The sequence below is a fragment of the Phalacrocorax aristotelis genome, chromosome 2 (assembly GCF_949628215.1).
Source record: "Phalacrocorax aristotelis chromosome 2, bGulAri2.1, whole genome shotgun sequence".
NCBI classification, from domain to species: domain Eukaryota; kingdom Metazoa; phylum Chordata; class Aves; order Suliformes; family Phalacrocoracidae; genus Phalacrocorax; species Phalacrocorax aristotelis.
Window position 1 is genome coordinate 22,892,492 of NC_134277.1, and position 15,615 is coordinate 22,908,106.

Here is a 15,615-nt window from a genome sequence, read left to right on the forward strand (position 1 = left end):
AAACTCAGATCACGACCAGCATCAACCGAAACAGCCTTGACTTAAAATAATCCAGAATATTTAAATTTACAAATATTGTGAGAGATAAGTCTTCATCCTGCAACAGAGTTGCACGAGATTTTGAAAAACAGCTACTCTAGTAAGACAATGCATAAAGGTCCCCAGCTTCATAATGCAATATGAAGTGACTGCTATGAAGAGAGATTACATATGAACCAGTTCATCAAGAGTTTAGTTGGTTTGAAAAGTTAGAAGACAGTTGGTTTGATCCCCTTGAAGACAGACCGATGCTTATTTTATCTGTTGCCAGATTCAAGGCAGCAGCTTTTACAATGAACTTTAAATACTGTGTCACAAACTCTCAAACAGTATTTTCATCACAGGCTTCTCAACAGAAACACGCTTTCAGTCCAAAAGACAGGGGCAGGAAAGCAAACTCAGTATTAATTCCCCCTCCCTGTTCCAAATAACAGATGTTACATGGTTGATTTCTACACAGTCTGTAGGTCTTTTAGTTCTCTCAACTGAACCAATATTCTCTTGAAACACAGAAATTATGATACTGAATTAACCCACAGTCCGCAAACACCACTTACCCTAAGGTGTTTAGCTCACATTTTTAGGAAGAGACCCTAAGAGGCCAAACTGATAATCTGCTGCTCACTGCTCCCAAAGTCCCATGGTGATCTCAGATACTTATATTGGTTTAAGCAAGAAACTTATAAGTTTAGTATTGTTTTAATAACAGCATACGTCTGTCAAGATTATCAAGTTTCAGCTGTGACTGTATTTTAAGCAGTGATGGATTCACAACTAGGCTTTAGCCTCATCTTCAACTCATTTCACATAGATCAAACACCCTAGTTTTACACTACTTTGTGTTACTGTCATCAGAAATTAACCGTCAAATAACTGTGTAAATTAACTGTCAAGCTGCCAATAGTACTTGCTCATTGATCTGTAAGCAAATATATGCGTTAGACTGTATAGTTGTTCTCATTTGTTCTTTACCACCCCTTTAAAATATTCATGCTGTATTTCTTACTGAAAGAAAGAGAACATGCAGCATACTTGAAATAAGATTTACAATGTGTTAATTGGATTTTAGCTAAAGGAAGTTAATGACAGATGAAAAACTTTCGAAGTAAAAATAATATAATCTAGATGTAAGCATCACACACAAAAAAAAACCACCAAAAAACCCCACAACCCACCCAGAACAACCAAAAACCCTGCCTGAAATCAGAAAATTTGAGTTAAGTACTTCTAACAGACATTGCCTACTGCATCTCCAAGTCCCTCCAGCAAAGGAAGTCCTTTTCTGATTCTTCTTCCATGAAATTTATAAATTGACTTTGCAACATAATGAACTAAATACTCCAACTTTAATATTTTGCATTCATACCAAAAACAATTAACAGTTTTTACAAAGTGTTATTTACTAAAACAACTGTTGTACAACAGTGCAGTATATCTAAATATATACATATGCCGACATCAAAGGGAGCATCAAAAACAAACAAAACCAAAAATGCACTTTGCTACTGTGCACACTTTATTAAAACCAAAGCAGACTGCAGCAGGCTTCTTTTCCTTTTCATGACAAAGACAAAAATTATTTGGATTTCCAGAAGCACATGCAGGAGAGAAGAACAAAAACTCTTACCACCCTTTTGCCAAGGTAGCAGCATGAAAGAGTGAACTTTAGATCTGCAATTTTACATAGTAGCAAATGGAATGGTTTTAAACAAACACCTGAATTGAAGAAACAAGGCTTCAAAAACATACATAGTGTTTTTTACATATTGAAGCAAAAAGTTCAAATGTCAAGGCCTTCCCAGGTTCTACTTGTGGTGTTGGATAGTACACACATGGAGGTTACTGTTCTTCATTGCAGCTTAAAAGGGAAAAGGAGTAGCTGTAGTGCGGACTTGGTCAGCTTTACTAAGATTGAATAACAGAGTGAAAAATGATTCTGCCTGCTGTTAGCAACGGAGGGTTTTGTAGCAATGGAGGGTTTGCAACTTTTACTTTACCTTTTTCTTTAAAAAGAAGCTCCTAATTTTTAACTGGAAAAATTACGCTCCCTTATTTTTCAAAACAGATACAAACATCTTCTCCAAAGGGAGCTGCAGTTATGGAATTCAAAGGGCCATTGTAGCTGCTGTAATTAGAGATGTTCTTTTTCATTCTTTCTGTGAAACCCAGCAGACAAGGAATAAGGCAAGACCTTTACATGTAAAGACTGCATGAGTATCTTTGACATATGAGTGAAAAAGAAAGAATACTAAAAAAAATTGGAGAATGAGGTATTAAGCAGTTCTCCAATGCAAATCTGATGTTCCTGCCATCTAGACGAAATCAGAGAACTACAATAGCAGCCTGATCAGCAAAATACGTACATGCTATTAAAAGCAAATTTATTTCCTTTGTTACACCTAAGCATGTGCAATCCGGCAGAATTCTCTGACATCTGGTTACTCAAATTGATTTCAGTCATGTGTCCCCCCCCTCAAAATTCATGAACAGTAACAGTACCATGAGGGCAATATGCTGCTCCACACCTGTTGAGAAGTAATTCTTAAATTTTGTTCCTTTCTACTGTTGTTTTACTGCTGTCTGTATGTACTTTGGCTGGTGACATTAAATACGCATCCACATGGGTACCAGTTACTAAACAGAGGTGGGTAAATACGTTGCAACTGATCCTGCAACTGCGCACTCTGGAACGTACAGCCATGACATCAGTGTAGCAAATTTTAACACGCTGCCTCGGTATTTTTCCTGGGATGCTTTACAGTAAATCTTGACATCTCTGTCATGCCCACATAAATGGAGATGATACACCTGGGTAAATAGCTTTGTTTGTAGAAGTGAAATGCACAGAAGGCACTTTCCAGAGTTTGCTCCAGTTCATGAGAAACAAGCCACTAAATTACCCCTTCTGGAGTTAAAGAACACTTTTGTATTCCTTAATGAAAGGGTTAAATAACAAAGCTTATACAAAAAATTATGAAAACATTCCAGCCTTTCATTGACAATTTACATGTAAAGAAACAAGACATTAAAAAATTAGGTCTTCTATTGGAACATGAATAACATATCGTTTCCAGGGATTTTTAACTTTCAAAGAGATTAACTTCCTGACGCTTTATTTATTTGCTAAAAAAGCTTTTCCATACAGTAGCTGTACATGTACTTTCCCCCTCTCACCAATATTCAGTGTTCAATACCATATAAGACAGAACCTATGTGAACTTGCTCATTACAACGCATAAATGAGGAATCTCAGAATAAATCACAGCGGAGAAGCCCCACCAATGGCACCTCCAGGTTCATGATAGTAAACCAGCTGAGAGGAGGTGAACTGAAATATAATCATTAAATTATCAGTTAAAGAGGATACGAGAGGAGGAGTGAAAGAATTAGTGCAATGACAGCATCTAGCAAGGTAGGAGGCATCACTTTACAGCATCTAGCACATGGGACACAACTAAGCGAGAAGACAAAATAACCTTTTCTGATGAATGAAAAAAAACAACATGAAGCAGTACAGCTCCAAATTCAATTTAATCTGAATATTGCATCTGTAATGGAAAACGTAGGATGCAACAGAAATGCTAAGACTCCGGACCTCAAAAACTAGTGATCTACTGCGCCAATTGTGGACAACAAAAACTAAGTCAACCAAAATTCACAATTTGTTACAGGACATACCTTAGAGCAGTGACTCTAATAAAGGTATGAAGGAAAATAAAAAGCGTCCATCTTTTTTTCAAAACTTTTATTATACTGAATTTATAGTGGCATTGCAATTTAGAAAGTGTTTTTTTGGTCATGATGAACACAAATGAAAGGTGATTTTAATTTTCTTAAAGATGGATAAATGCCCAAAATGAGCAAGTTGGAAGGCAGAAAAACTGAAGTTTTCAGTGTTCAAAGGAAAAACCAGGAACAAGCATTTCTGTGTGTTAAGGAAAGAAGACTTCAAAAAATTTAAAAACAATCACAAATTAGTAACAAAAAGTATTTTTGCCGAGTCATTTCTGTACAGAAGTTCCATAGGCCCTTATTAGGGAACGTGTGACACAACATGTGAAAACCTAATACAGACAGCCAATGTCAGGTGGGCTATTTTGATGCTTCAAGCTCCTCCGTGAATCAGGGCCTAAGAACTACAGAGTAAAAGGTTATTTTCACTTTTGTGTAGAAATTATACACTTCTACACACATTGTTTCTCTGATTTTGGAATAAGTTACCTAAAACATACAGACAACGTTACCTAAATGATACTACATGCCTTTTCTAAAGAAAATAGTCTCTTCAATCTATTAAAAATTACCCATGACAATATGTTGCCTTTTTTTTTTTTGTAGTATTCCCTTTCAAACTCCACAGGCTTTTGCAATGACACCAAGTACTGAAGTAATAACAGTTTGTGAGGGTGCTTAAGTATTCTGGAGAAAAAAAAACATCTGAAAATACTACTATCAAAACAGCCATCTGGCTAGAACATCCCCAACTCAAACACATCAGCTATGGGCATGTTTTATAACCACTCAGGTTAGAAGTGATGCAAAGTAGTAATCTGAAAGCATTAACAGGCAAAATACCAGTGCCTATTAAAACAGTGAAACAAAGGCATGTTAGGTAACCATGAACAGACACAGGAGTGTATGGGATAACTGAGGTCAGCTTACAGTGCAATGTACAATCGCAACATTTAATTCTGGAAGCATCATGCTAAAATATAGTACACAAAAGCAAGCAAATTCTGACACACATGCTAACAAGACTGAAAATACAGATCCGATGTTGAAGCCATCTAGTATTGCTCTAATTGGAATTAGAGTCGCTGGAAAAGATGAGAGGAAACCAGGATGCATTTACAGAATGAACACAAATGCAAAGTAACAACAGTCTGTATACAAGAAACTCTAAGCAGGCATAGCTGAAGTGATGCCTTCCATCACTGTGTTCCTTTGCAGCACCTCAGCTGTAGAAAGAAAATATCATGCCTTGAAGAGCCACCTGGCTAAGTTACTGAGAAAAGCAAGCGTTTAAAAAAGACTAATGCATGTTGCTGCAGGACAGAATTCAAAGTAACCCAAAGGTGAATGAAAATAAGATGCCTCATAAAATATTCCTACTAGAAGGGCTAATAACTGAAATGGTACAACTGGAAATTGAAACAGATGTTTAAGGCAGAAGTGTTTGTGTAAGAACAGTAAACAGAACAAATTGCTAAGCAAGGCCACAAGAGATAAAATAAAGCCCTGAAGGTTTGTTCAGCAAAGTGATGTAAATGTCCGTAATTCTCCATGTTCTAACTAAGCAGACTTGAATAAAGTAGTGTTATTCATGTTGTGTGTTCCAGTTTAAGACTCCATCGCTTCTCCTCCAACTCAATTCCTCCGTCTTTGGTGTAATCTCTACCAACACACATAGAGTACAGTTCTGGTAAAAAACAGCTTGGAAAAAATAAATTACATGCTTCTCATGATAAAATGCAAGATCCTGATCTGTTGCATGGTCCCACGATATGTTTAGCAGCCTCTGAATAGCAGTTTTAAGTTATTAATTATATCTGAAGCAGAATCATAATTTGCTGTTATCCCCCCAAATCACTTACTAGTTAACTAGTTTACTTTGGTAGATAAGCCGACTAATAGTCATGATACACTTGTGTTCAATTCAAGAAGTAATGAAACCAAGATTCAGATAAGTTTGTAAATTCATATATAGACCGTAGCTTGTAAGTGTAACCACGATATGCAGAATTACTGTTTTTCCTCCACTGGAAAAAGACATCACATCCGTCATAAAACTAGACAAAACTATGAAACAGGGTTGTCAGTTCACGATTAAAATAAAATAGTAAAGTAAATTATTTTTAAACATTGTGTTAAATATATTCACATGATCACCATAGCTATACGAAATGGCCACTACTGCAATCACACACTGTATGTACATAACATATATGCCACACCAGTTTGCAAGTGTTGACTTTTCACAGACTAGCCAATTTTACCAACATAAATAATCTTGTACCAATTTTTAGGCATTTGAAAAGGAATTAAATGTCCTAAATACATCCATTCCTCTGCAAAATTAAAAAAAAAATCCTAAAAAGTCAGTGCAAATTGAACTAGTTCACCAAGATAGATTCTTATTAAGCTGAGGATAAACGAAGTGTAAGATATTAAAGGAAGAAACTCATAGAATTGCCAACTGCCTTTAGCAGAGGTTAAAGAAGATTAAGAATCAGAAGTCCTGGATCCTATAGCAGAGCCTTCTGTGAGTAACTATGCTGTGGTTGTTGAGGTGGCGGAGGCTGTGGTTGTTGTGGAGGTGCTTGTTGACTGCCTGCTGTTTGTGGCAGAGGTGTAGACGCTAAGTTATAGTTTGGCACCTGGGACATATTAGTTCCAGCATTCTGATAAGCAGCAACATCAACAGTAGCAGGTGGTGGACTATACACTGAAGCCTGGTTAGAGTAAGTACTGCCAGCAACAGAGCCAACCATTGCACTGAAGGAAAAAAAAAAAAAGTTCAATTAACGAACAATTTACCAACAGACCAGCAACACTGTATTGCTTCTTCAGCTGTTCTATACATACACACAAAAACCTCCTAACTCTGGACACCTTGCATATTTAAAACTATAACCAATTAATATTCCAATTAAAACTCAAACACACTCCTCAGATTTAAACACAACTAATGCACCTCCCATGGATTTAAAGCTGGACTGTGAATCTGTACTTTGTTTTATTTTAACGTGCAACATGAAATCCCATCTATCTTCCATTCTGCTCATAAAAAGCCACCAACCCAGCCAACTGTTTTAAATAGCAAAACAAGTCAGGTGAAGTATGCAGAAACTCCTTTTATCAACATATGTCTTACCACCTCAAATAAGTAACTTTGGGGTTCAGGCTAACAAATACTTTAATAACTCAAGATAGATGTCTCTCCCAACTTTATAAAATAAAATTATTTTATACAGAGAGTCTAAGAAAAAAAAACCACAAGAAAACCAACAACAACAAAAAAAAAACAATAAAAACCCAAAATCATCAAACACAAAATCCTATCTCAGGTCAATTCAAAACTTTTTCACAAAACAGAAAGCCACTTGTAGCTCCTTTATACAGGGAAGCTGTATACGCTTTAGTGAGGTAAGTGTTTATAGCCCATTCACATCTTTTCCAAAATGAGCAGAATTCTCCCCATGCTTCCACAGTACAATATTTGAAAAAAAAAAAAAAAAAAGAACAATACAATGAACACTATCTCAGAAGTTATGCAAAGCCAACCAGAGCAGCAGATAATCTTCACCATTAAATGTATATTAAGTTATCTTAAAAAAGAACAAAACGAAAAACCAACACAAACCCCAAAACAAAACCGTCAATCATGTCTGTATCATTTTCTAATTTTTTAATATGAAAGAACTATACATATAAAAAAGTTCTATATTTCTTATATATAAATGAAAAACTAGAGAAAATTATTAAAACAACAGAAAAGTTTGAAGTTTGTCAGGAAATTTTACCAAATACACCAGTAAAAAGCACACTGGAAATAGCTGACTGAAGTATCTTTCAGCTGTGTTTAAAATTATACTTCTGTAAAAAAAACAAATGTCCTTTAAATATTTTCTGTAGTACTTTATGTTTCAATTGATTTAAGCTTGAATACAGAAATACTTAAAATTACTTTGTGTAAGACGTCTGTGCAGGCTGGCCAGGCAGTACTGAGCTGGCAGATGGAGTAACTGTGCCTTGGCTGAGAGAAGAGAGTTGTTCAGGAGGAAGATTATAGCCTTGAATATGGCCCATCTGTGCACTGCCTGCCACCAAATATGCATTACTTTGAGGTTGCCCCGGATAAACCTAGGAAGTTAAATACAGGAATATTAAAAATAAAATACAAGAAAATTTGGTATTTAATATCTGATTTTAGAACTTAAAGGCAGTCTTTCAAAGCTTTTATTACAGATGTTTTAATAGAAAGCAACTGATTGTCTTCTATTAAGTGTTGCAGTATGAAAAGATTACACTATATACATTTCTAACCTCCAGTACCAAAACGGTCAAATAGTTTACTGGAAAACTTGTTTTCCAAGTTTTATTGTAATTACTGTCACTCACGCTAATTAAGAGCTTCTAATTTTGAATTAAAATACTGAAGGATTTAAATCATGTAACAAATAGCAGTACAAAGCAGAATACTTTTTGATGCCCAGATAACTTTCACTAAGTAGAACAGTTAAAATGGAAAGCCAATAATGGATTATCTTCATGTTGATTGTTAACCTGTCATTTCATGTAACTGTTGAGAATGCCATTGCAAAATTGTTTGAGCAGGACAGAAAGGAAGAAGAGATCTTAAGAAAATTTCAGTTGAAAATAAGGTAATATTTTACAACTAGCTAGAGGAAAAGCTTGCTAGTAGGTGTGTCAACTGTATTCTAAGTCAAGACTAAATTTCTAAACCCTATGCTTTTGTTCAATCATTAATTACTTGGCTTAACACAAATTATTAGAAGAAATTCTCAGGTCTCATCTACAATTGAGTTCATGTAACTTTACAATATACAGCCCTCCTATCATAAGATCCATGAACCTCAGATGACATATTGCTGGAAGCCTTATCAATATCGCAAAAGAATTTTAGAAGGCAGCAAAGGCATGAGCCTCCTAAGCTTTCAGAACTTTATACTGGCTCATCTTCACTCCAAAATCCATTTTTCCCTTTAAGAATCCACACACATGTCCATTTATAAAACATTAAAATTATATGATAGGGTCACAACATGATTGCTTATCATATATGAATGGAAGACAATGTTCCTCTTAATGATGCTGCAAAAACATACATCCTCCTCTTAAAAGACACTGAAAGAAAGTACATATTTGTAGGAAGCTAAAAGAACTCAATGTGCTTCAATGTTTATATAATACCATAATACTGCATAGGTATTAATAAATTGGCTTGAATTTCTTTTACTCACTCAAAACCCAAGTAAACTACTGAAGAAATAGTTTAAAATGTTGTATTTTCCTATAAACAGGAAAATACAGCAAGCGTGTATTAGACCATGGAATTAAACATTTAAATGTTAAATTAAACCTTTTAAAAATACCGTAGTATATGAATAAGCTAAAAGACCTACTCAGAGATAACAGTCAACTACATGGAAATGCTGTCTTGCAAGAATTATAATTTTTAGTTTTAATAATTTAAATGCTAGATGCTTTCTATTGATATTTCAAAAAAGGAAGCTAAAGGAGAGTTTGATTTTAGGGTGGGGAGGGCATAATCTTAAACATGAATTGTACTCCTTTGGTTCTTTACTTTCTTTGACCCACTCTACAAAGACCTGGTAGCTTTAATTTTTCATTTTATGTGCAACTCAAAGCACAGGATGGATTTTTCCTTGATCGAAAAGAATTGAACAGAAAAGAGCTAAAAATGTTAGAACGTGCAATAGGAGAATATTCAAAGCTCGTAGCTGAAAACAAACAATTTTTTTAAACATACTGTATTGAGAGAAAACACTGCTCTTTCATTTGAGATTATCTCTGAGGGAGCAAAATGATTTTAACCTAGCATTAAGGTAACAAAGATCATAAAGAGAGATTTCCAACTCAGAGGGCAAAGTAGGGGGAACAACAGAGCAGAAATAAGAAATAAATTATTGCTTCCAATCAACATGCTCCACCACACTTTATATATCAGTATATATTTGTTTTAGTAATGTAGAGAAGTAGACTAAAACAATATTTGAGCATGTTTTGCAAAAAAGTTAGCTCACGTGAAAAAACCGTTTAACATTAATAATTGACAAGAAATCAGCTAAAGCTCAGTATGTACTTGATAACATCGATGGCTATTAAAGGTTACATACATACCTGAGAGCCAGAAACACCAGATGACTGCATATAATACTGTTGGTTTTGTAGTTTTGCATACATGGAATACATGGGGTCTTCATTCATCAATTTGTTATACAAAGAAAGAGCCTCCATTGCTTTAACATTGAGCTCTGAAAGTTCTGAATGTTTCCTAGAAAACATATTTTACAACTTATTCTACAATTTAGATAACTTCAGTACAGAACAGACAATACAGGGAAACTTTCACGAGGTGTGATAACCAACATACTTTTACTGCCTCTGAAGTGACGCCTGATAAGTGCCATAATGTCAAACAGTAAGTACTATAAAATATTATGTGATTAGGAAAAAAAACCCTTCAGACCTCCCCCTGGAGGAGAAGCTACTAATAAATACGCCTGTTTTCTTTGCCAGTATTCACAGAAATGATTAAGATATCATTAAGTAACAACAGTGGTATTTCTAAGAATGAATCTCGAGTCAAAACACATCTACTTTTTTACCTGTCTATATCTTCCAACTTTTCATCTATGAGAGGTCCCATCTGGTGGCACATTGCTAGAATAGAAGGACATTAAAATGTATCAGAGTAATAAAGATTTCCATTCTGCAAGTCAGAAAGTATTTTTTAAAAAAATTATGAGATAGAAATGCATAGATGCTAGTCCAAATTTTTTCTTAACTATTTACTATAATTTGTGTGCCAAGAAAGTTATAGTAACAGAGGAAGCATCATGAACAATTTAAGAACGAGATCCAGCAGGAGTTTTCAGTAGTGATACAGTTTAAAAAGTAAACGTTAAAAAGAAAATAAAAATACAGTGAAACAAAACACATTTAATATCCAGGGAGTGTAAAACAAACTATTTTGCGTAAAAAAAGTTCAGGTAAATCTGAAAGGTGATCTATTCTTCAAGGAAGATTTGCCACTGCAACCTAGATCATGTGCTCAACTAACATTACTACAAAACAACGAAGGAGAAAACAGGTTGCAATGATTCAAACCTTCTACACATCAAAGACACTAACAGCACAGTGCTATGTCACTGGAATCCTAATTTGGGGATGGAGGCTTTTTCAAACCACTAACATGTGCAAAAAGCAACACAAAAACTTACAGAAGTACAATGGAAAAGCATCAAAATAATAAAAAAATGCATCCCTGCCAACTTTCAGCACAAAGACATGGGGCTCATGTAACTGCCAAGCAAACCACAGTTAACTAACAGATAGACTGACTTTGTCAAATGTAAAATAAACAGACAAGAAAGCTCAAAGGGTATACTACAGTCTAACCCTACTCCAGAATGCAAAATGTGCCCACTTATCCAAGCCATTAACTATTTACTAATTGAGCGGTGTATTTAATCCCAAGAGCCTCTCAACATTCAAACTGAAAGATGAGAAAAAAAGATTCAGGCACCAAAGATGACCTAAACGCATTATAAGCAGCTCTGGAACACTATCTTCACTCCTGGTTTTCCCAAATTAGAGATGCAGAAGGTCCTGAAAGCCTCTGGGCCATGATGCATGAAAGGGCATCATTGATGCATTCTTTGAAGGCAATTCCAGGTAAGAGAGGAGTTGTATGAAAGGTACCCATCTTCTTCTTTGCACATGGGATCAGTAACACATTGGCAGAAATGCTGGGAAAATATGTAAAACCTGGTGTAAATCCTGCCTATTTTTATGTATAACACAAAGCATGGTAAAACGGCATGACAAGGATAGCTTAGATGTCTGTACGCTAACATGATGACTGCACTGCTGCCAACTACAAACCCTGGGCTACTGAAAGTGTTGGGATAAACTCTCCAATTTTAAGACATTCGTGACTGGACATCTGGGTGGCAGAAGAAAATGAAGTGGTTTTTTGTCAAATTTGATCAGCACCTGCCACCCCTGGTAGGAACCCAAGATCTCATCTATAACATCTATAACAAAATTCTCAAACTATGCCAAAAATAGTAGCTACCCAAAGCCTATCTGAGTGTAGAGTAAGTAGTCTTGAATATGGCATTGTAAAACTATAAACTGCCATATGTTTGGCAAGCGCTCTTCTAGGTATCCGGGGAGTGATCATCTGACTACAGTACAGCTTTCAGATTCTAGGAGTAGTCCCACGGTTTTAATACAAAATTCAGCATTGTTCTAATGATCTCAAGGCATTTTGAAAGGAGATTCTAATGGTAGCCATATCTGGAGGTTGGCTGATAAGCATACCTTTAATTTCTTTGCCTCTGTCCTGCAGCAGATATAGGGAAGCCAATTCTTAGACAACAGCCTCTATAACTGTATTTGGTACTTGGAAGAATAAAAACATTCATGTGTCTTTTTACCCCCTTTTAGCTTTAGTGGAACTAGAATATGTGCAGACACGTCACTGATGTGCAGTTCCTAAACTAGGATTCATTTACAGGTACGATTAACCAGATAGGTGTGCAAAGATGGGGGATATTCAAAACCTTACAAGCTTACACACTTTTCCCCAATTAACTTCTAGATAGATCTGGAATCTGCTGTTTCCTTAACAAAGTCTGGCCCTATCTGATTCATCAACTTAAGCTGATGTTCTGTCTCATAAAGGGTAAGTTTCTTTACTTCCTTCTCCAAAGTCCCCTTCCAAAATTTTTGCTGCATCTATCAACCCAGGTAGAATGGTGTATAATGCCTCTTCGAAGAGGCAGTCTGAATCATCTGAGTCTAAAGGGCTAGTCTAATTTGTAGCACTCTATAAAGTATTTGCTAATACTGAAGTCCTACAGAAATACACGTGCAAGTGAAAAGCATGTGGGACACCCACAGGTCTATTCTAAGCCTCAGTAGTATTGCTGCTTCCTCTCATGGAATGTTCCTTACACTCCTTTTGCAACTCATGCTGTGCTACCCTACGGTGGAAGAAAAATGCACGAGTAAGATTGAATTAAGTATTCCTGGGCCTTGAAAATGAAACGAATATGGAATATAATTTCCCTGAGAGAGGAGTGGGCTTGTTTTAAGTTAATATTTTGTACTTTGGTCTCTTAGATGTGGGAAACAGGAAGTGAAAAGGTAATTACGGCTCAGGCACTGTTCTCAGGCATGCTTGTGGTGTGCACGTGAAGCTGAAGTAGTTTCAGCTTAGTTTCAATTTGTTTTGATATACGTAATTACTAGAGAAGAAAACAACAAAAAAAAAGCCATGAGATTTTCTTACCCTCAAGATGAAGCAATTCTGGGAGGTCTGGCTGGTCATCAGATGGATCCGCACTTTGCAACATCTGCAGGAGTTGATCCATTTTATCCTAGAACACAAATTGGGTAATCAGAACATATGTGGGGGGAGAATTAACACTTTTGGGATAGTAAATTAAAGCAGCTATTTACAACAGTCATTTGGATCTCTTGGGACTTGGAAATCATTTAGACTAAGAAAATACAAATCATACATGCTACTTTACAGGAATGAAGATGCTTGAACAAGGGAAAGCCAAGGTTACTACTAACAATTTTTATAAGTGGAATGTGCAGAATACCCCTTTATTCCTGAAAATCCTTCTAAACGGTATTTTCTGAGAGGTTTCTATTTTCCATTCTAGTTATTACATATGCAATACTACCACCTAGTGGGATTAGTGCAAATGTTTTGACAAAATACATTGAGAGAGTACTTTAAAAAGAAATGTGTACTTAAAACTAAATTCACTGAAAAAACCTACCCTGCATTTTGTAAATGTATGAGGCCTATCAGTATATGAGCAATGCCATTACTAAAGGGTTTTTTAAGATGATGTTTGGAGGGGTTACACGGTTGACTTCAGAATAAGTCATCCTTGATTAATCAGTTTGAGTGCAAGGCATTTTATAAAATTACAAAACGGTGGAATATTAACAGGCATAAACTTTTTGAAAAGTAGGTCTTGGAGAGAACTATATTGCTTAACCAAACATTACATATAAACAATTGAAAAATCACTTTTTAGCTGAGTGCTATCAAATCAACAGCCTTTACCAGGCCAGAGTTATATAGGTTTTATCAAAGTAGAAACTGAACCTATGCTTTTTCCTCCTTAACCCCAGGAAAGTCAGGAAGAAGCCGAATGAACTACTTCCTTAAAAATTACACTGTGATAATTCTAAAAACAAAACAAGACAATAAACTAAGATGGAATAACAGAAGACAAAAGCTGGAAGGCACCTCAAGGCAGGCCTGAGATAAGCTATTTCGGCCGATTACAGACTAACTTATATCTCTTCAGAGGAAGAATATTTGAAGCAGGAGTTAAATAAGACTTTAGGAAGGCAGTAACTGATTTTCATTTCAAAAAACAATGACAGAACCCTAGTTGAGAAAGAAATGGAAGGTCATGAGAGAGGAAGCAAAAAATTCTGAAGAGAACAGTTCTAAGCCCCCTGGGGGAGGAAAAAAAAAACCCAGACCAAAAAACAAAACAGACAAAAAAAATAACCACACACCAAAAAAAAAAAGGGGGGGGGGGGGGGGGGGGGGCGGGGAAATAAAGGGGAAAAAAGGCAGGGAAAAACATCCTGGGCTGAGAGTTCCTGAAAACCTTGCAGAATCACTGTGGTGAGATTGTGCAAATCTCACTAAATATTACTTACAGAGCATAGAAAGCTCACAGTTTTCAGAGAAGGAGAGATCTTTCAAGCTAGGGGAAGACAGTGGTGGTTATATGGGAAATAAATCTAAGCCAGCATTCAAGATACTCTGAGGTATCCTCAAGTACTTAAAGCAAAACTTGAAAGCAAACGCGTAGCTCCAACCAAGCTTCTAGTTTGGAAGTGAACAGCTGTACAACCCTGGAGTACGGCCCTACATGGGATGCAGTTTTCAAATTCAGTTTCACAAAGACACATGAATAAATTAGAATACTGCAGATAACTTATTTTTAATTAAATCAACTTTTCCTTCCCATTCTCATTTGATTATGTTCTCCTGATATTTCAAATTGTTTCTGAGGTACAGGATGAAAAGGTTAAACATCACATATTTAAAGGTACCAGCAGCTGAAAATCAGTACTTTTATCACGCTTACTTCATCAATATAAACTGGTTCAGGCTCAGGTTCTATTGTCTCTACTTGAACTTCATCACTGAACTGCACTGTTTTCTTCTCAGCTTTCACTGAAAGATAAACAGATTTTATTTTGTAAAATAAACAAAACAATTACATAAATGTTATATAGCTAGCATGTTGCCCAAGTTCTTAGCATTTGAAACATCTACTGTGAAAATTTTAAAAAATTAGTATTTTGTTGATCTGAAGGCCAATAACATCTCTGTAGAGTTAAACAATTTTCATGAACGAACCTGTAAATTGCATTAAAAAAAGACATCAGTTCACACAAGGTCAATAGAAACATGTTTTAGCAAGTAAATGTCTTTATCATCGTCTCCCTACACATAACATATTAATAAGTCATCAGGAAAACAGACAGAGAGAGTGATTAGAAGAAATAGGGCTTATAAGTCAGGCTTAAGAGAAAACTGGTAAAATCATCTCTGTCAAACTGGAGCCTTCTTTTCTCCAGAGCAAAGTATAGAATCAAAAGATCTCAAATTTTGCTATTCCTTCTCCATCAAATAGTACCTGCAAAAGCATCCTACTCCTCTGTATAGAGGCCACAACAAAGAAGCTGTCAAATACTACTCTTATCAGTTAGTCTTAATATAGAACAGATGAATTCTGCTGACCTGCTCACACC

At 35.8% G+C, this 15,615-nt stretch overlaps 1 protein-coding gene across 3 annotated transcripts in view; it reads right to left on the reverse strand.

The window, feature by feature from the left end:
- Positions 1–2,952: 2,952 nt before the first annotated feature.
- Positions 2,953–15,615, reverse strand: part of STAM (signal transducing adaptor molecule) — a 37,090-nt gene continuing 24,427 nt past the window's right edge. For all 3 annotated transcript variants that reach the window (XM_075082715.1, XM_075082713.1, XM_075082714.1), the window contains 6 exons: positions 14,946–15,034; positions 13,106–13,193; positions 10,413–10,467; positions 9,925–10,078; positions 7,727–7,902; positions 2,953–6,534 (listed from right to left, as the gene is read on the reverse strand). In XM_075082715.1, coding sequence (XP_074938816.1) covers positions 6,285–6,534; positions 7,727–7,902; positions 9,925–10,078; positions 10,413–10,467; positions 13,106–13,193; positions 14,946–15,034 — 812 coding nt within the window. In that variant the 3' untranslated portion in view covers positions 2,953–6,284. The remainder of the gene's footprint in view (positions 6,535–7,726; positions 7,903–9,924; positions 10,079–10,412; positions 10,468–13,105; positions 13,194–14,945; positions 15,035–15,615) is intronic.